At 33.8% G+C, this 19,470-nt stretch overlaps 2 protein-coding genes across 2 annotated transcripts; both read right to left on the reverse strand.

Moving 5' to 3' along the window:
* Positions 1-10,723: 10,723 nt before the first annotated feature.
* Positions 10,724-13,418, reverse strand: LOC106104048 (glutathione S-transferase 1-like). Its single transcript, XM_013283985.1, has 5 exons — positions 13,275-13,418; positions 12,005-12,063; positions 11,617-11,758; positions 11,043-11,233; positions 10,724-10,838 (listed from the first exon to the last, which is right to left on the reverse strand). The coding sequence occupies exons 1-5, from the start codon at positions 13,416-13,418 to the stop codon at positions 10,724-10,726; spliced, it is 651 nt and encodes a 216-aa protein (XP_013139439.1).
* A 2,268-nt stretch (positions 13,419-15,686) lies between these two features.
* LOC106104049 (glutathione S-transferase 1-like) lies at positions 15,687-17,755 on the reverse strand. The gene is made up of 5 exons (XM_013283986.1): positions 17,605-17,755; positions 17,142-17,200; positions 16,659-16,800; positions 16,021-16,211; positions 15,687-15,801 (listed from the first exon to the last, which is right to left on the reverse strand). Exons 1-5 carry the CDS (start codon positions 17,746-17,748, stop codon positions 15,687-15,689), a joined length of 651 nt encoding a protein of 216 aa, XP_013139440.1. The 5' UTR covers positions 17,749-17,755.
* Between the last annotated feature and the right edge of the window lie 1,715 nt (positions 17,756-19,470).

Genomic DNA, 19,470 nt, shown 5'->3' on the forward strand with positions numbered 1-19,470 from the left:
GTATACGGGGTAAGGACTAAATAATCGGTCGATGTAAAACAAGCGTACTATATTGGATCAGTTTACGAGTATAATGCGCGGTGAGGAAAAGTAAAGATTGCGAATCCAACGCCCAAACGACTAATGAAAAGGTTCTCGGATGTATCCTCTATGGCATTACAACAGGACAAGCCTCGCTAACCGCAAATAAAACTGCACTGTAAGGTTTATTTCGAACTGCGTTAATAGTGTTTTCATAAGTTAAAATATACATCGAACGTGATCAAAATGATATGATTTAAATATTTTTTAGAATAATAGTATTTAGATAAGGGAAATGAAAATCTAAAATGAAATGGAATTGAAAAAATATGCTACAATTTATTATTTACAAACAAACTCTTCACACTTAGCAGATGTCTTAACTTTGTCATTAGTTAAAAAGCTTCGTCTGTATTCCAGTTTATTTGTGAAGTAGCAACATTAAGTTAAACAAGTAACAAAATACCCAAGCTTATGGTACGGACTCAAAGAAAATTACATTTAACTTGACACTACATGGCTTGTCGGCGAATTATACCAGAGCCCCACAGACTCTGCGACGTGTAAATTTGTTATCTAAAAGCCTTCCTTAATAAATTAACTTCACTTTGCGTAAGGTTCTCTGTTAAACAAACACAATTAACAAATTATTTCAATTTGCCGTGTAACGCTGCTATTGTGTAATGTGTTTGTGAAGCCTAAATGTATTGCGTATTTTTTTGACCGACTTCCCAAAAGAAGGAGGTATTCAATTCGTCGGTATATTTTTTTTTTATTTTTTTTTATGTGTGTTACGGCATAACTCCGCCGCTAGTGGACCGATTTGGATAATTCTTTTTTTGTCCGAAAGGTAATGCTTGCAGGTGGGTCCCATTTTTTTGTTTAATTTTTGGAGTCTAAGACTACGACGTAGTTAAATAGTTTAGCTCAAAATCGCGCGACGAAATTTCGGGTCATTTTTGCTTTCTTTGCTTACGTAGCCTAAACTATAAGACTTACATAAAAATGATGTATGGAAGAATTGTAGCCCATTAAATTTGCTAAATAAAAGTCCGCGATAGCATATATCTATCTCTTAAGGTTGTCGCACAATAACCGTTTGTTTCGCGAAAACCGTCAAATAAATGCAATCGACTTTCTTAAAACGCTTTTATTCTTATTTCGTATGAATCCTTATCCAAATAAATATGTTTTCACGGTAGAGTATTAAATGTAGATCATAATTGCCTTTTACAGTATGTAATTCTGACGAAGATTCTAAAAGTTATCAAAATATTAAAACTCACGGGCAACAGCGGCGCGCGGCTGTGCAGAATTATGAGTGAATGATCGCCACGATGTATTAGATCTTTACTTAATTTCTTATATAATCGATTTAGATAACTCATTCTTTGTTTGAAAGCTAGTGATTATCATACTGCAATGTTTAGATTCACTAAAAATCAAGAAATAAATAAACTTTTTAATAAAAAAACAAAACCGACTTCCAAACAAAATACACGAAAAACAAAACAAAATGCACTAAAAACAAAACAAAATACACCAAAAACAAAATATTCTCAAAAAAAACAGTACACTTTTTAGTGTACTGTTTTTTTTGAGTGTCAGTCAATGTAGATTCATTACTTAATTGTTACTATACTTTCAATTGTCAATTGTTATGGTAAAAATATGGAAACCCTTACGTAGAAATATCACTGCTTACCTCGGCTGACACCGACATCAAAGTAAAAATAATTGTACAATATAGACATAACACTTACAATAACGTAGGTTTACTATTTTCAAGGAATTATTTCGTTACTTTTTAGTGTACTGTTTTTTTTGAGAATATTTTGTTTTTGGTGTATTTTGTTTTGTTTTTATTGCATTTTGTTTTGTTTTTCGTGTATTTTGTTTTGTAAATTTAAATTTATTGTTTTGGTAGCTCTATTTTTATTTTGTATCTGTGGTTCATGCAAGTTAAAAGTTTCATACCTGTTTTAAAATGAAAGATGGATAATCTGATATACTTTAACACACACATTAGTTCTGAATAATCTTAAAATTACTGAAATGATGTTTTTTTTCTTCCCCTAACGCATTTCTAGTCAGGGACCTGGGGATGGGTGTATCATTATTAATTTATGAAGGTTAAAACTTAATCTACATTAAAATCTTACTTCTGTCTATCACAGTTTGCATCACGATATATCAAGCCTAATTTTAAAAACAAATAAACATTACATTTTTTATGTTTTTTCTCTGTAAGTAAATAAATAAATAAAAGCGCCTGACAAGAAATATCTGCAATTCTTGTCACGCGCTTTTGTTATTAAATAATTATAATTTTGTTATTAAATAATAAGAGGATTGTATTTTAATTATGAAAAAAATGAACACGATTAAAAGAAAACAGTATTCATTAGAAAATAAATACAATTTAAATTTACCAATTAAAATTAAATAAAACCCACAATACAATAAAATTAATTTTGAACAAAATTAAATCGATGTTAAAATTCTGTAAACAAAGGATTTTTATCATTATGAGTATCCTAATCTGTATTTCTTTTTTTTAATTCCCATAATTATTTAGTGTATTAAAACTGGAAGAGGATATGACCGTCTAAGTATTTACATTTGCCACATTAATTGCTTCACTTAGTACCAGTACTGATCAGCTTCTTAACTGCAAGCTTTAAGCTACACGCCTAGCGAACTTCCGGAACAAACATGCTTAGTCGAGTATAATTAATACAGCTTTTAATCAAGCTCAACTCCAGCAGCCATGTTCATTATATCAGTTTAGCTGACTCCTAATGATTGGCCCGAGAACCTTCTAATCAGCGAGGTTATCTCATTAAGGGAATACCGTTTTATGTTTATGGATTCACATAAAACTTTATTGAGATACTGTTATATTACAAGACATGAAAGATACGAAATGAGTATATTGAAGGAAGTATGAAAGTAGCTTCAGTGTAGAGAAATTAATGAGTAAAAGGTTAGCATGGGGCATATTATGAGGTTGGAAGAATCATATGTCACAAGGAGAACTTTGTTTGAAAACTAGTTGTTGCCCGCGACTTCGTCCACGCAATATTAAGATAAAAAATAGTAGCCTATGATATACCCGTCTATGTCAGCTACCCTTCAGTGAAAGTCTGGACGAAATCGGCTCAGCCGTTTCAGAGGTTGCCTGGAACAAACGCGGCTTGCGGACAGACAGACAAAACAAAAATTAAATGCAATTTACGTTACGCAAATACATCACCTTTCTAAACTCTGGAATTTTTCTTTTTAACAAACAGACACTCCAATTTTATTATATACATATAGATAAATATTGAGATCACAGGATAGGTGTGGTGGGTGACAGTGCACACTGACAAGTTATGCCCTAGTTACATTAGCGCAAGTTCGTGCTCGAGTTGCGGGAATTGACTTCATAGAATTCACCACTACCACGCTTATGTGATTAGATGCGTGTTAATACGTTAATGTTAAGTTAATATAAACCCTTTGGATAGCAATAATAAAGTTAGAAAAATGTAATCAGATAGTGCAGTGCAGTAAGATATAGTGCAACCAACAATTTTCGTTAGTGAAATTTTAACTTGTTAACGACTCGCTTTCGCCCGCGATTCTTTTCGCATGGAATAAAATAAAAACAAAAGTGAGCCTATATGTTCTTCGAGGCTATCCTCTTTATGCCAAATTTCATCGAGAAGTGTTTACCAGATTAGGCTACAAACTCTAACGAACATCCATCTAAAATTAAGATGGATGGATATTTGTTAGAATTTGTAGCCTAAACTGCTGAATTTCATTTTGATGAAATTCGGTACAGATGTAGATGGTAGTCTGGAAGAACACATAGACTACTCATTTTTGTTTTTTTTATCCTACGCGGACGGAGTCGCGAGCGAAAGCTAGTGTTAAATAAGATTAGAATGATATATCGGAGAATATATGCAATTCTGAGGCAACAATATAGCTTAGAACATCAGTGTTTCATAAACCATATTATAATAATTTGAGGTATTTAATTAGATGTCGTTAGTGCGTGTATATTTTAAAATATGACCACGAAAGGAAAGTTTTTATTCCTGTTCAGTTAAACTTACAGGACGTTAGTATGGATCAATTAAAGACTGTTTTGGTCCGAGACTGCGCTAACGAGTTTTACATTCAAGCGAAAGGCATTCAAATTAAGACCTTTGGCTGCGTTTTTCGTCGTTTTTAGGACGTCTTTGATTACTGCGAACGAAGTTTTAAACGTGATTACTGGATAACGGCGTAACGTTCATGTTTTTTATTACTTTATTAATTTAATTATATAATAAATGACAAACTAAAGATGGATGGATGTTTAGTTGTTAGAGTTTGACACTTAACGGCTGAACGGATTGCGATGAAATTTGGCATAGATGTCTATAAAAAAATATGATTTTTTTTTTTAATCCACGCGAGTGCAATCACTTGTGAAAACTGGGTAATTTAATAAAACTATAAAGGAATAAGAGAAAAATATATTTCGTTTTATATAATTTTCATGAATACTTATTAATTATTATGTAAGCATCGGTAACGATGCAATAAAGCATGAAAATATTATTATTTAGTAAGGTAATTTTCCAACTTAGGAATAAAGGTTATATGTATTTCAAATTATCTGACGTTAAGTTTTAAAAACATTATTAAAATTTATTTAATAAATTAGCACGTTATTGAAAATCTTAACCAAAAAGCAGCTAAGTAACTTAGTGCACCGTTGCACCCACATTCGCCGAACAAGTTATCAAATTAACAACAGGTGCAAGTTATCTCATTACGGGGCCCACACGCCCCATATTACACTTCAGTTTCACGTATTACCTCAACTATTATACGGCATTACTCAGATAAAGTTAAGCTTTACTTTGTTGTTTATAACACAAAGTAACCACAATAATATAGCAGTAAAAATGCATAATAATGTGACTAAATTTGACAACAAAAAAAAATTTTGTTAAAACCAAATAAATTAAGGGTTGCTAGGGATTGGATGAATACGAAAAAGGTTTGATTACGATTTTAGTATGTAGTTAAATTACAACAAATCCTTTTAATGTAAAGTTGTCGCCCGCGACTTCGTTCCCATGGAAATAAAAAAATAGCCTATGTGTTTTTGCAGACATGGTATAAATAAATTTCTTCGAGATCCGTTCAGCCGTTTAGACGACAAACTCTAACAAATATCAGTCCAATCTGTCATATCTTACTAATATCATAAATGCGAAAGTTTAGATAGATAGATGTTTGTTAGAGTTGTAGCATAAACGGCTGAACGGATCGCGATGAAATTTGGCATAGATGTAGAGAATAGTCTGGAAGAACAATAGGCTACTTACTTTTATTTTTTTTAATTCCACGCAGACGGAGTCGCGAACGAAAGCTCGTTTGTAATTTAAGTAAGAAGGAAGATGACTCTCTTATAAAAAAAAATGTGAGACGCATCAGTAACAATAAAGAAAAAGAATAATTTAATATTTAATAAGGGTGAGCGCTAAAATGCTGTCGGCTTAAACATTCATAAGGAACACTTACCTTCCACTCCTAAACCAGATTAGTTTTGTGGCTTGCACGTTGCTAAAATTCGTTCCCCGCATACGTGAGTCCCTCTTGAATTAAATTTTGTTTTTGGAACCAAGTCAAATTGTAAACAAACCTGTCCACTGTTAATTTTGTTATTTTATGAAAGCAATGAACGTTGCGACTAGGTTACTACTTAACTTTATCAATTGGTTTTTAGAATATGCACTATTGCGTTGTAAATACGAAATAATAATATTACAAAAGCGAAAATTTAGATGGATGTTTGTTACTAAGTATTTCCAAAACAGCTAAACGCTTTCTGAAATTTAGAATATACCAATATTAAAAAACACGAAAGTGAGTAGCCAAGTACTCGTATGTATTCTTCCAGACTATCCTCTACATCTGTACCAAATTTCATTGAAATCCGTTCAACAGTTTAGGCTACAAACTCTACCAAACATCCATCCATCCATCTAAACTTTCACTTTTATAATATTAGTATGACTAGTACCTGTGTGGATTAATCCGTATGAAATTTTTAAATGTTAATTTTATTAGTCAAATTCTTATTGTAAATGTGAAAATTACCGTTACCATAATATTCTTGCTTTCTTAATATTGGCAGCTTGTTATGGTCACTTTCTCACATGAAGGTTTTTTCCAATTTATTTACACCTAAGTTTAATAGAGTGAAAACATATAGCCTAAAAGGTAAGGTAAGTCTAGGGCTTTTTAGTAAAGAAAGGATTATTCAAAGAAAAATACTGAGACTGCTAACATCTACGTAGTAGTGTGTTTTGAAGCTTCGTTATACTAATATAGAAGTATAGATATAGAAAATAGTCTAAAAGAACACATAGATTTAATACTAAAGTTTCGCGGGACAGATATGACAACTAATTAATTACTACTTATTGAACACTAACTAATTTTATGTTCCATCACTGTACAAAATCAATAATTGCGTAACAATATCGAATGAATTAATTTTAAAACAAAAGAAATAACCTTGCGAACAAATTAAAATTCCACAATGTTTAAAGTTCGGGAAAAATTACGCAGTCGATTTGAATAGATATTTTCCAGGCACTTCAACAAAAAAAATCTTTCGTTTATAAAAAAAGTTTAGCGAGGCCTTTCGCGTAATAACTTACCTCGGTCACAATATAAAATGAATTATTAATGCAACACAATTTCGTAACTTGTGAAACTTTGAATGTATTCGTACACTTCTGAACGAATTCGTTTTTTCTAATTTGTTTTCAGATTACAAGAATTTATATTCCTGTTATTGTTCACTGTGACTTAATGGTATGAATAAATGAACGTTTTCATAGGCGAAATGTTTTACTGAGTGTGAAAGTATCTCTCTTCTAAGTTTTCTCAGACAGTGGTAGAGCCCGTTTTAACATCCTCGCACGAATGGGCCGGCTTGCCCGGTGGAATACCACGACCGCACAGAAATCAGGCGTGAAGTGAAAGCAATTCCGCGTTTCGTCTGATGAGTGTGGTGCCGAAGGCCTAATTTTAGTCCCTTTCCCATTCTACCCTTTTCTTAATAGTGAAGAAGAAAATTGGATTTGACGGTGGAGGAGACGCATAGGAAGGGAAAATGTCCTCTTTATGTGCGTCTCCTCCTCCGTCAATTAAGGGTAGGCAACGCATCTGCAATTACGGATGTTTATGGGCAGCTCGCTTTCCATTTCGATGGATTCAGGTGGCCGCTTGCTCGTTTGTGACCTTACGTTATAAAAAAAAGACATATGTAGTTATAGAAATTTTAGCTATGGAACCCTACATTATACGGAACGAACAGAGTCATGTGCGCAAAACCCGCGTCTTCTGTGAACGGTACCGCAGCGCCGCCGGCGGGAATCATTGTAAACATTCTGCAACAAACTCATTAATATTAAGTTTGTTATCTCAGTTGTTCCAATCATACGAGACGCGTGTGTTTTTAATAGACTTTGTTTCATTTTGTTTGTATAATGGACAGAGTGATAAGCTGATTTATGGAAATTGCTTTAGATTTAAACAGTTTTTCATATCTCAAACCGTTCTCGCCTAACGTCACGCTAACGTAGTTTAGTATTTAAAACACAGAAATCAATTAATATGTTCTTACCTAATTCTTCAAACAAAAAATCCAGTTCTAGGAAAATTCATCATAAGATTTTACAGTGGAGCTAGAGCGAGCACAACTTTGACTAAACTATCGCACAACTGTAGTCGCGATGTGATACCTTTGAGCATGTTATTCGTGGCACAATGTGGCACATTATTCGATTAGTTGTGCAACTAAACAGTTGAATTGACTGCGAAACAATCGACAATCACACAGCTGTGCGATAGCCTAAAGGTGTGCGGTGTCAAAAAGTTAGGTATCATTTTAAAGCTAATACAAACCCGTATAATACGAAGTGGTTAGACAAAAAAGAAAAAAAATGGAGACAAGTTGTTACTTCTTTTATGAAGATGATAAGTCAAGAAATTTTAGTAGGCATTTTTAAAACCTTTACAACATGTTGCTTTTAAGATAATGATTCTGGAAAGAAATTTCACAGGATTTTTTGACGCTTACAACCTTAATATTAAGACTATGTGAAATTTATTTAAGTCATACGTTAGGTTATTCTACGTATTAATAATTTTAATTATCGCTACGTAGAAAAAAAGCAATGTATTACAATGCTATGGCTTAAATGCTAATGGCAAAAAGGTGCTGGCAGGTATTCACTACTCGTATGCCCTCCTTTTTGTATAAAAATAACAATGAAAATGTTTATGGCCAACTATTTTGTTAGTTTAAAAGAAAAACAATAACAGTTCTAGACGGGTATCTGTTGAGAAAATTATGAGAATTTATGCGCAAACTACTTTTATGATTTACATTCCATTTTCACAGTGCGCTTTGTTAATTTAAACTATTATTGGAATTTTAGCTTCGTTTCAAACTTCTATTTGTATCTATTCGATATGCCTATGTATATAAATACATAGGCAATCCATAAGGATTGCGCATACATTCATTTGATCTACCAGACATTAAGAAATATAGCCACATGCACGGGCGTTTTTATAACGCTCGTTTAAAAAAGATTTAAATGAAATAAATTTATTCTTCTGTTTCTGTTCATACGGTAAAGCTTTAAAAGCAAGACGCTTTATATCATTCAATGTTATAATTTTAACGCCGAGCGATAAAGGCGGGTACATATGAGCGAGTGCGTTAAAAAATCGCCAAGGCCAAGCGTTAAAAAAGCGCCCGTACGATTGAGAGCTAAGTAAACGAATAACGCACAAGCACAGTTTCTAAAGCGAATAGACATACACTTTGATGTTGGGAACGAGTATAGTAAATAGTGTGCAGAGTCGTAATTTACATTTTAAATTTCTGTCAACACGAGAATACCCGCCTCTTTGATAGACATCATACTAATATTATAAATGTGAAAGTTTAAATGGATGGATCGATGTTTGTTAGAGTTTGTGGCCTAAACGGCTGAACGGATTTCGATGAAATTTAGTATAGATGTAGAGGATAGTCTGGAAGAACACATAGGCTACTTACTACTACTAAACAAACTCCCTAAGGAAGGATTGCCTTTGACTGTGACGTTGATCTTTAAATTAAACACCCAAACGATTTAAGTCATAGAAAATGTTTAAAAATGTAAAGCAAGCATTTAAAACGAATGTTGTAGGTAAATAAATGTAAATAGATCGTAAAGGGTTCTACATCCTGTATTTAATTAAGGCTTCAGGAAGTGGCATGAATCACGTGAAACGGTTTTTGGTTTGAGGCCGTTATACTCGGGCACACTAACGACCTTACATTCAGACGTATTCAAATTAAGCGTTTAACTGCAAATTTTTCGTCGCTTTTAGGGTTTTATTCGCGAGCTTAATGACGTCGAATGGAAATTTGGTCTCAACAGGATTTGCAATTAAATGCCGTCTTTGTTATAGCTATATGAAAGTGTGAAAAGAAAAGGAAATTTTCATACTAATAATGATAAATCGATTAATTTACTTAAGAAAAATATAAGTCAGTAGCTGTTCCCGTGCGGCTTTATCAACATGAAATTAAAAACTTCATATTTTTATTTACATTTAACAAATTCTCAATTGACAATGTCAAAATTACCGTTATCATACTAACTGTAATTCCATAATGTTGGCAGCTTGTTTATGGGCCCTTTCCCACATAGAGGTCGTTTCCAATTGATTTACCTCTTAAGTTTAATATCGTAAAATATATACCTACTTACTAAAGCGTGTCGTAAGTGTAGGGCTTTTGAAAAACATATTTAAAAACATGTTGTGATTGCTCACATCCTACGTCATAAAGTAGTGCGTGTTTACTCTTTATTAGTTATACTAGCTTTCGCCCGCGACTCCGCCCGCGTGGAATTAAAAAAGAAGAAAGTTAGTAGCCTATGTGTTCTTCCAGACTATCCTCCACATCGGTACCAAATTTCATCGAAATCCTTTCAGGCATTTAGGCTACAAACTCTAACAAACATCCATCCATCTAAACTTTCACATTTATAATATTAGTATGATTAGTAACATTTTCATGGCTACACAATAAGTAAATCTAAATTTGTCATTTCAATAAAATTAATGATAAAATTCTCTACCTCTGTAATACTTTAGTGATGATAAAGTAAGAACTCAGATATAGTTTTAAATTAAAACTAACTTTGAAAGTTGTGCGGCAATTTTTCTTCCTTCTTAAGACAGATTCTTAACTGTTACGCTAATTGCAGTCGTCGTAATTATTTTTCTCTTAATAAAGAAATGAAAAATACAGCGAAATCAATTATGAACTACACTGGAAGTCAAAATAATCAGTATTGTTTCTGTTTTTTAAATTAATCAGAAAATATTTATACTAGTGTTACAAAATAACAAAGAAAATTTTACAAAAAAAGATTTCGGTGTCTATTTTTCTGATTAGTTTGTATTTGAAATGATATTTATTTTTACAACCTGATTTGTTCTCTCCCGTCAAATATGAGTTCATTATCTATAGGTTAGGATAGAGTGAGATAAATTGTATGAAAAAGGCGTAATTAAATAAAAACTTTTAATAGCAATCAAATGTTAAAATAAAAAAAACAATGTCGTAAATGATTCAACCAAGGAAACTCCTAACTACATTCCCAAGAAGTACTGAACCTGGCTCATTTATGCTCTTGTGGTAATCCAGCTCTTTGCAGCGATTTAACCAATCAGTGAGTTTAGGAAACCTGAAAACATACATTAGTTAACAATGTATGTACAAGAATCGAAGTCTGTAGACATCTGAAATATTTTGAAAGTAGTACAAGGGAAAAAAAGTCCAGAAACTGGTTATTTCGCTTTCCATTAAGACATCTACCGCGGCTGTAAGTATGACAACAGCCCGCCAATTGTACACGCTTGTTACTGTACTAATTCAAATTAGGACTTACACTGCAGGGTCGATTGGTACTATCTCACACGATGACCTGATAGAGGCCAAGAAGCAAATATCGGCTAGTGTAAACTCATCTCCTGCGATCCAACGTTTCGTCAGGAATTTTTCAGTAAATTCGTACCCAGATTTGATTTTATCCAATGATTCTTGCTTTATTGATTTTTCACCTCTGTATACTAATGGTTCCTGTTAAAATTAGAGAATTTAATTCAGACTTATTTGAATAATTTTTTTTTATATTGCACAATCAATCTTATATTGCCAATTACAATTACTTTGAACACTGGAAAGACGGTCACTAAAATAAACAAACATCAACAGCAACAAACCTTTTATAGTATGACTTCTTTAACGCGGATGGCATAATTGAAGCTAATTTTAAACAAAAGTAGTTTTGTCACATTATTAAAAATGTATGGATATTTTAGAAAAACCAAACAATACAGTTGCCTTATTGACTTCTACAAATTCAGATGTGTGACATATTTGGATCCGGATAAGTTCAAGTATATTAACAGGATTTCTCTTGCAAGTGTTTTTTTAAGAATAATAAAATATTAAATACTCACGACAACTCCACGTAAGTTCGGGAAGAGTATTCCACTATCAAAGTGCAGTCTCTGGTCTATAATCGCTCGCTGCTTGGGGTCCGATGGATAAAGTGTTGTGTTTGTGCTGTATTTTGTTAGCAAATATACAGCTATTGCGTGACTGAAACGAAATTAATATTGCTTTAGGTTCTCTCATCACCTCACCAGTTTTTCTTTTGCCTGTCTTAACGTTTTCTCTTTGTGAAACTACTAACATAGTTTTATATTTTCTATGCTTTCGATAGGCATAGTCTCTAACTTACGGTAGGTTCCAAATCTCAAGTCTCAGGTGATGATATCACCAGCTCACTATAGTCCTTATGATGATGCATTCAATACTCGAAATTTAAAAATAAAATTACTTTACCTGTCCCATATACAAAACTCATCATCCTGCAAGGTCGGCACAGTATGTTGTGGATTTATCTGCAAATATTCATCGTTTCAATTAATAAATTTATCTGAAGATTATAGGTATTTTAGATGTATTATAATATTAGTCAACTATGACGATGTTCTTTACTGTAAAAACAAAAAAATGTCGTTATAAATAAAATTAGACAATAGAAAATGACAATAGTAGATGTCAGAGGTTGACCATGGACTTAACAGATTACATTGCTGTGCTTGAAACCATTCTACTGTTATTTGTAACTTTATTTAAAACTAGTGACGAACAAAGTATTTTGAAATACTGAATACAAGTTACATGACTTGACTCGAAATGTATTAAAATTACTGCAGGATGACGTCATGTGTTTGCTACAAATGTTTGATGACAAATAACATTATTGAACGTGTAGCCGACACGTTCAATAATTTTGCTTGTAATTGTACGTCATCGATAAACAGCACATATTTTTATGGTACAATCGGGGAATTTGGTGGCGTTAATTAAAATCAGACTTAACCGTTATGTAATTAAGACCACGATGCGGAATTAAAACCAATAGGAGGCAGTTTTAAATGTGACTGTACGGTGAAAAGTTTTTTTTTGGACGACCTTTTGCCGCCCCGTCGTTCTCCCCCTGGCGTGGTGAATCCAAGGACTTCGATAATAAACCTACTATCGAAGTCCTCGGATTATAATCAATAATGCCGTGGTTTGCACGGCAACGTAATTGGTATTTTGTAGGATACGGAGTAGAGTCGTGTTCCGTGCAAAGAGCACGGGACACGACAATTTTTCTGAAAGCAAGACACCGCGGATTTCCACGACCGTACCTATCCTTGGGGCTGAGATAACAAGAAAACACGCCATTTAAACATTTTTAATTAAACGTCATGTAATGCTGGACTTTGGTACTATGATAAAACACGAGTCATCACACATGTTGATCATGAATGTTTGAAGTCCACACCGAGCTCTAATCAAGTTCCAATGTTCTTCACTGAGGGATATGTTTCATCTGTGACTAAACTATCGCACAACTCTTTAGTCACGCTTTGATTCCTATGAGCTTAAATGAATGTGCACCCACTGCTCGATTTTTAGTTGTAAACTAAACTAAAGGTGAATGGGCTGCGAAACAATCGACAATCGCACAACAGTTGTACGATTGTTTAGTCAAAGGCGTGTGTCCGCTCTTACTGAGGGTTACCGCAGTTTGTTAATTGTATTAAAATTTCTCACTCACCTTAACATATTCGTCTTTTAGATGATCTCGTTCTTGCATATTGACATCGATAATTTCAACATCAGGAATGTTGGCAGCTTTAATCGTCATCATGACGGCTCTCGACGGAGGACTAGCGTCCATCTTGTATAGTTTTAGAACCATGATTTAAATTTCTGAGAATCTAAAATCAAATATTTTAATAACCTGAACTTCTTTTTCTGTCTTAAAAAGTAAATAAAGAGCAAGGAAGTAAATCAAGAAATAACGGCTGATGGAGCAGCTTATTGTATGTCGACACTACGAAGGGATAAAAGCAAGATGATGATGAAACTTTAAAGTAGGTAAAATCCAAGCGGATTCAAACTGGCAACAGTATAAATATGTATGCGAAAAACAATCAAAAAAATTATAATTAATCGACATTAATTTAAACAATGTCCCTAACAAGAACAGCGCATATCTTTAAACGATGGAGAAAAAAAATAATTCATATTATGAAATGGGATTGCTAAGAAGGTTGGGGAAACAAATTGATAATATACGAAACGAGTATAAGTATAATATAGGAAGTTTGAAAGTAGCATCAGTGGTAAAGAAATTAAGAAGCAAAAGGTTTGAACGGACTGAGCATGTCATGAGAGAAGAATGATCCCATGTGAGAATAGGAGAACATTGAATAAGTACGTAGGAAGGGGTAGGCCTGCTAAGAAACGGAGTGATTTTGTGAAATGCAAAATTATTAAGAAGGGCGGGGTGATTAGAATATTGCATTAAATGGTGGTGACTTGGTGGGCCGATCAATACAAGATGATGATGAAGCGGCATTAAAAGCTGTTTAAACAAATAAATGTGGATTAACAGACCTTTTTAATTGTTAAGTATACCAGATACTTGTAACTGGGCGTATTGACACCGTTAGTATGTTTTCGTGCGTCAAATTTCTCTTATATACATGATCGTATCACGTCATTTTTATCACTAATGATTTGTACCTTATCTAAATGCAGGATAGTGTTTCCAGATATTGCTTTTCGTAAAATTACGCGATTAGAATTACGTAAAATATTTCGTCATTATCAAACAAAAATATGACTGAAGTGGATGTCACCAAATTAATTGAAAAATGTCGAGCAGAACATAAAGGTATGTAACATATTTAGAAATATCTAACACAAGTTTGGATGGTATCCGCGTTTTTGTCCTCACGAAATACAAAATGTAATAATAAACATAGCTTATGTTACTCAGTGAAAATTTTGCTTTCTAATTTGGCAAGCACTTTTTAAATCAATAAAATTTTAATCAATAAAATAACATGTCCATACCACGCTAACCTTTTGCTTCTCAATTTCTCCACCACTGGCGCTACTTTCAAACTTTCTCTAATGTACACATTCTTAACTTTATCCAATCTTGTCACACCACACATCCATCTTAACATACGCATCTCAGCCACATGCAATCTCCTTTCATCCGAAACTTTGGTGGCCCAGCATTCAGATCCATACAATACGACAGGTCTTATGTAGATCTGTCCCTTAAGCCTAAGAGGCATTCTTCTATCACAAGTCACACCAGTAACCTGTCGCCATTTTATCCAACCTGCATTTATTCGGCTTTTTACGTCTCGGTCAACGCCACCGTCGGACTGGAGTAGAGAACCGAGGTACTTAAAGTCGGAGCAGGTTGGTAGAGGCAAACCATTTAAGGCGATTGGAGAGAAGCTGGTCGGACCGCCAAAATCGCAAAACAAATGTTCAGTTTTGGTCCTGCTGATTTTAAGACCAGCTCCCTCCAATTTAACCCGCCATTCTTCCAACCTCCTCTGTACCTCGCATTCATCCTCCCCGACAAGCACGATGTCATCGGCCGACCTTACTAACATTAACAAACTTATTTGTTATACGATAAGAATAGTGTTGTAAGTACTAATTATACTTCATAGTCTAAGACAATACCCCCTGCAGGCAGACAGACACTTGGAACGTGGCAAAAAAAAAACATTTTTTTTAATGTTCCTATGGATTTCAATAGCCTTGAATAGACTCAACTTTGCCTAATTTTAAATGCTTGATTTTTAGATTGGTCCATCCGAAGTGTCTGCGTTTAGGGTGTAGCGCAATATTGCTCTGAGAATCGTATAAACAAATTTAAATGTGTTTTTTCCACAATACGCCGGCGATAGCGCCAAACTGCCCAGCGAGTCAAATGACACTTTAATCGTCAATATCGGTTCCATAGTTGAGGTTATTAAGTACAAAGATGATCTGATCCAATTAACATCAAGTATTTCCTAAATAATTCAAATGTTATTCATTTATCTAAAGGAAACACTTTATCAATAATAACATCAAAATATCATAAAAACATTTAATAGCATTTACATTTTGCAAAATGAAAAAAAATTCAACCAATAATATCTAAAATAATTCAACTAAGTAAACTCCTTATTACGTTGCCAAGCTGTACCGATCCTGGCTCATTTATTTTCTTGTGATAATCCAGCTCTTTACACCGATTCAACCACGCAGTGAGTTTGGGAAACCTGAAAACAGACTTTTCTTAGGAACCCCGAGAGCACTTAAGTAAACCATGGTAATGATAACATAAATGAGAAAGTAATGAAATTGAATGTGGATAGCTGCAAAGGTACAGAAGGACCGAGCTATCTAATCTAACTAATAAACATAGGAAATTAATTAAGGCTAATCCGACAAGAGTCCGACAAGAGGCGGGATTCGAAGCTTAAATAAAGAAAACTTACTCTGCACCGTCGATGGGAAGTATCTCGTGCGATGATCTGATAGAGGCCATGAAGAAAATGTCGGCTAGAGTGAATTCATCTCCTGCGATCCAACGCTTTGTTAGGAATTTTTCAGAGAATTCATACCCAGATTTAATTTTATTCAATGCTTCTTGTTTAATTGATTTTTCACCGCGATAAAGTACTGGTTCCTGTAAATAATATAAAATTCAATAGAGGTATAAGCGCTAATAGCCTAATGGTTTGGGGTACGGACTAATGGAATGGAACGGAATGGTTAAAGGAAATATTAGTAAATTAACAAAAATCAAGCATTAACAAAAATCAAGCATTTTTTTTAATCGATGATTTTAATTCAGTTCATAAAATTGGAGAATGTATCTAACATCGAAAAAGAAATATATATTTCACTATGATAAAGAATTTGCGTTAATGATAACTAAAATCCGTTTTAAAAAATTACACTAACGGGAAGGTAGTTGATGCATGCGTGGATGTTTTGGATAACCTCAATTTTTTCCGCGCTATCAAATTCACGGGAGACCGCAACACTTGATAATATTTTAATGATAATAAAAACTTTTTAAGTGTTTAATTTGACTTCAAACACCAAAACAGTTATGCAATATGATACTTACGATAGATCCACGTAGATTCGGGAAGAGTATACCACTATCGAAGTGCAGTCTCTGGTCTATGATCGCACGCTGCTTGGGGTCCGATGGATAAAGTGTTGTGTTTTTACTGTATTTTGTTAGCAAATATACAGCTATTGCGTGACTGGAATAAAATTAATACTGATTTTAAATATGTTAGCATTATCTTTGCTTTGCAAAGGTCAAACTCATGTTTCTGAATATATTGTGACATTCTTGCGATTATCCTCAATATATACGGGAGGCAGAATTTCAGTGCTCTTTCCCATCTCAGTCCTGTTACACGGAAAGAGTGGGAAGAAGGAGTCGAGTGTCCCCTCCCTTGTTGATTAAAGATACGCAACATATTTGCAAATACGGATATGAGCAGTCGTCTTTTCGCTATTTTGGCAAATTCCCGTAGCCACTTGTTCGTTTGTCGCCTTATCAAATCATATGTGTATATTAAAAAAACAATATAACTACCTGTCCCAAATATAAAAATCATCATCCTCCAAAGTCGGCACAGTGTGTTGCGGATTTTTCTGGAAATAAAACGATTGTTTAAATGAACTATGTACGAATCAAATATATTTTAAGTAATAAATCTGAGGGAAACTATTTCTTGACATAAACCAGTTTTTTAAAACTAATTGGTAACAAAAAATATTTGCTATTAGTAAAATTAAGGTGTGCAGTCGCTACAAAAACATTAAAAACGTAACGTTAATTCTACATGTCACAATAATTTCCTCCTTATCCTACTCCCGTAGGGTCGGCGCGACAGGGTTGAATTCCTCCACATAACTCTATCATACGTCCCTTCTGGATCGTGTCACCTTTCACGCAATCCATCCTCTACCGGTGTACCCTTCTACATTTATAATTATAACTAACGTTCTCCTTGTTTCATGCGTTACGTGTATTTAAAAAAAATATTGAAACTTACCTTTAAGTATTCTTCTTCTAGATGCTCTCCTTCTTGAAATTTAACATCCACTAATTCTACATTAGGAATGTTGGCAGCTTCAATAGTCATCAATGCAGCCCTGGCCGGTGGGCTCGCGTCTACTTTGTAAAGCTTTAAAACCATGATTTAAGATTCTAAAAACAAAATATGAAATATAATCAATTTAAAACTTTTAGGAACTTCTTCCATCGAATGGACCGACTCGTCCAGTAAAATACCACGACCACACAGAAGCAATTCCCCGTTTCGTCGGATAAGTGCGTGTTCTGAAGGCCTAATTATTAGTCCCATTTCCTTTTCACCTATTACTTGTAAGTAATGTATGGGAAGAGAAAGTAGAATAGACGGTGGTGGAGGCGCCATGATAGGGAAATCACGTTCTTTATTTTTTTTTTCACCTCCGTCGATTAAAGGTAGGTAACGCATCTGCAATTGCCGATGTCTATGAGGCCTGGTCACATCGTCATTTAGGTGGATTCAGATGGTCACTTGCTCGTTTGACACTATGTCCTATGTGCCAAATTTCGTTGACATTCGTTAAGCATTTTTGGGGACAAGCAATAACAAACATCCATCCGTCCATACTATCGCATATGTAGTGATTTTTTATAATATATAATATATAAGGAGGCAAACAAGCAAGCGGCCACCTGAATCCAGCGAAAGGAAAAGCGACAGCTGCCTATAAAAATCCGCAACTGCAGATGCGTTGCCTACCCTTAACTGACAGAGGAGGAGACGCACATAACGAGGATGTTTCCTCTTCCTATACGTCTCCTCCACCGTATACTCTACCACTCAGCAGACGAAACGCGGAATTGCTTCCACTTGACGCCTGTTTTCTGTGTGGTCGTGGTATTACACCGAGCGAGCTGACCCATTCGTGCGAAGATGTTAAAGTGGTCACTACCACTCTCAATTTATAAATACCACTCCAAATTTATAAGTATGATTAATAATTAAACCGATATTGAATTTTCAACCTTTTTCCCAGTTTACTATATTTTACATTTCTGAAGGAGAATTAAAAAAAAAAAACAATAATACTATATTTAATTGAACATTAGAAATAATCGATTAAAAAAAATCCCATTAACCTTTTATTCATTTTTCTCTTGACAAAAGATCCCGACTTATTTAAACACTTATTGAAAATATTGTAAACTCCGCAGGAATAGAACTTTAATTTAATTTAATGAATAAAAAAAAACATGATTTTAATGACAAATGTATTTGTAACAATATCCATTTACATATATATAGTCATTTAATATAAATTCATTCCTTAAAATTGTTTACTTGAACGGCCGCAAGCGATTTCGTGTAACATCAACGTCGATATGTAGCTGAGCGTCGAGTGCCACTATTTATAGGCAACCACACCGAGTGTTTTTATCTAAAATCGGCGTAAACATTACGATGTGCGTCGTACAAACCAGTTATATAAGTTTGGTGAAGAAGATATGCATTAATTTATGAAAATCTTATTGAAACTAAATGTAATTCAACTTTGTTACAAGATACAAATAAATATAATATAACTAGGTAAAAAGTTTTTGACGAAAATCCAAACTATGCGAGCAACTATTAGCATCGAAAATTTGTAAATAACGAATCAAAAATTTCTCGTAATTAGTAGTTTTAACATTAGGACAATCAACACGATTTACAATTTCAGCAACAAATTAATCAAAATCATTTTACCCCCAATCCAATATGCGGAAATATTGTGCAACATCTCTCCATATAAACATGTAAAAAAAAAACAAAACCGACTTCCAAACAAAATACACGAAAAACAAAACAAAATGCACTAAAAACAAAACAAAATACACCAAAAACAAA

This window comes from Papilio polytes, unplaced genomic scaffold (assembly GCF_000836215.1).
Source record: "Papilio polytes unplaced genomic scaffold, Ppol_1.0 DF823691.1, whole genome shotgun sequence".
Lineage (NCBI taxonomy): Eukaryota > Metazoa > Arthropoda > Insecta > Lepidoptera > Papilionidae > Papilio > Papilio polytes.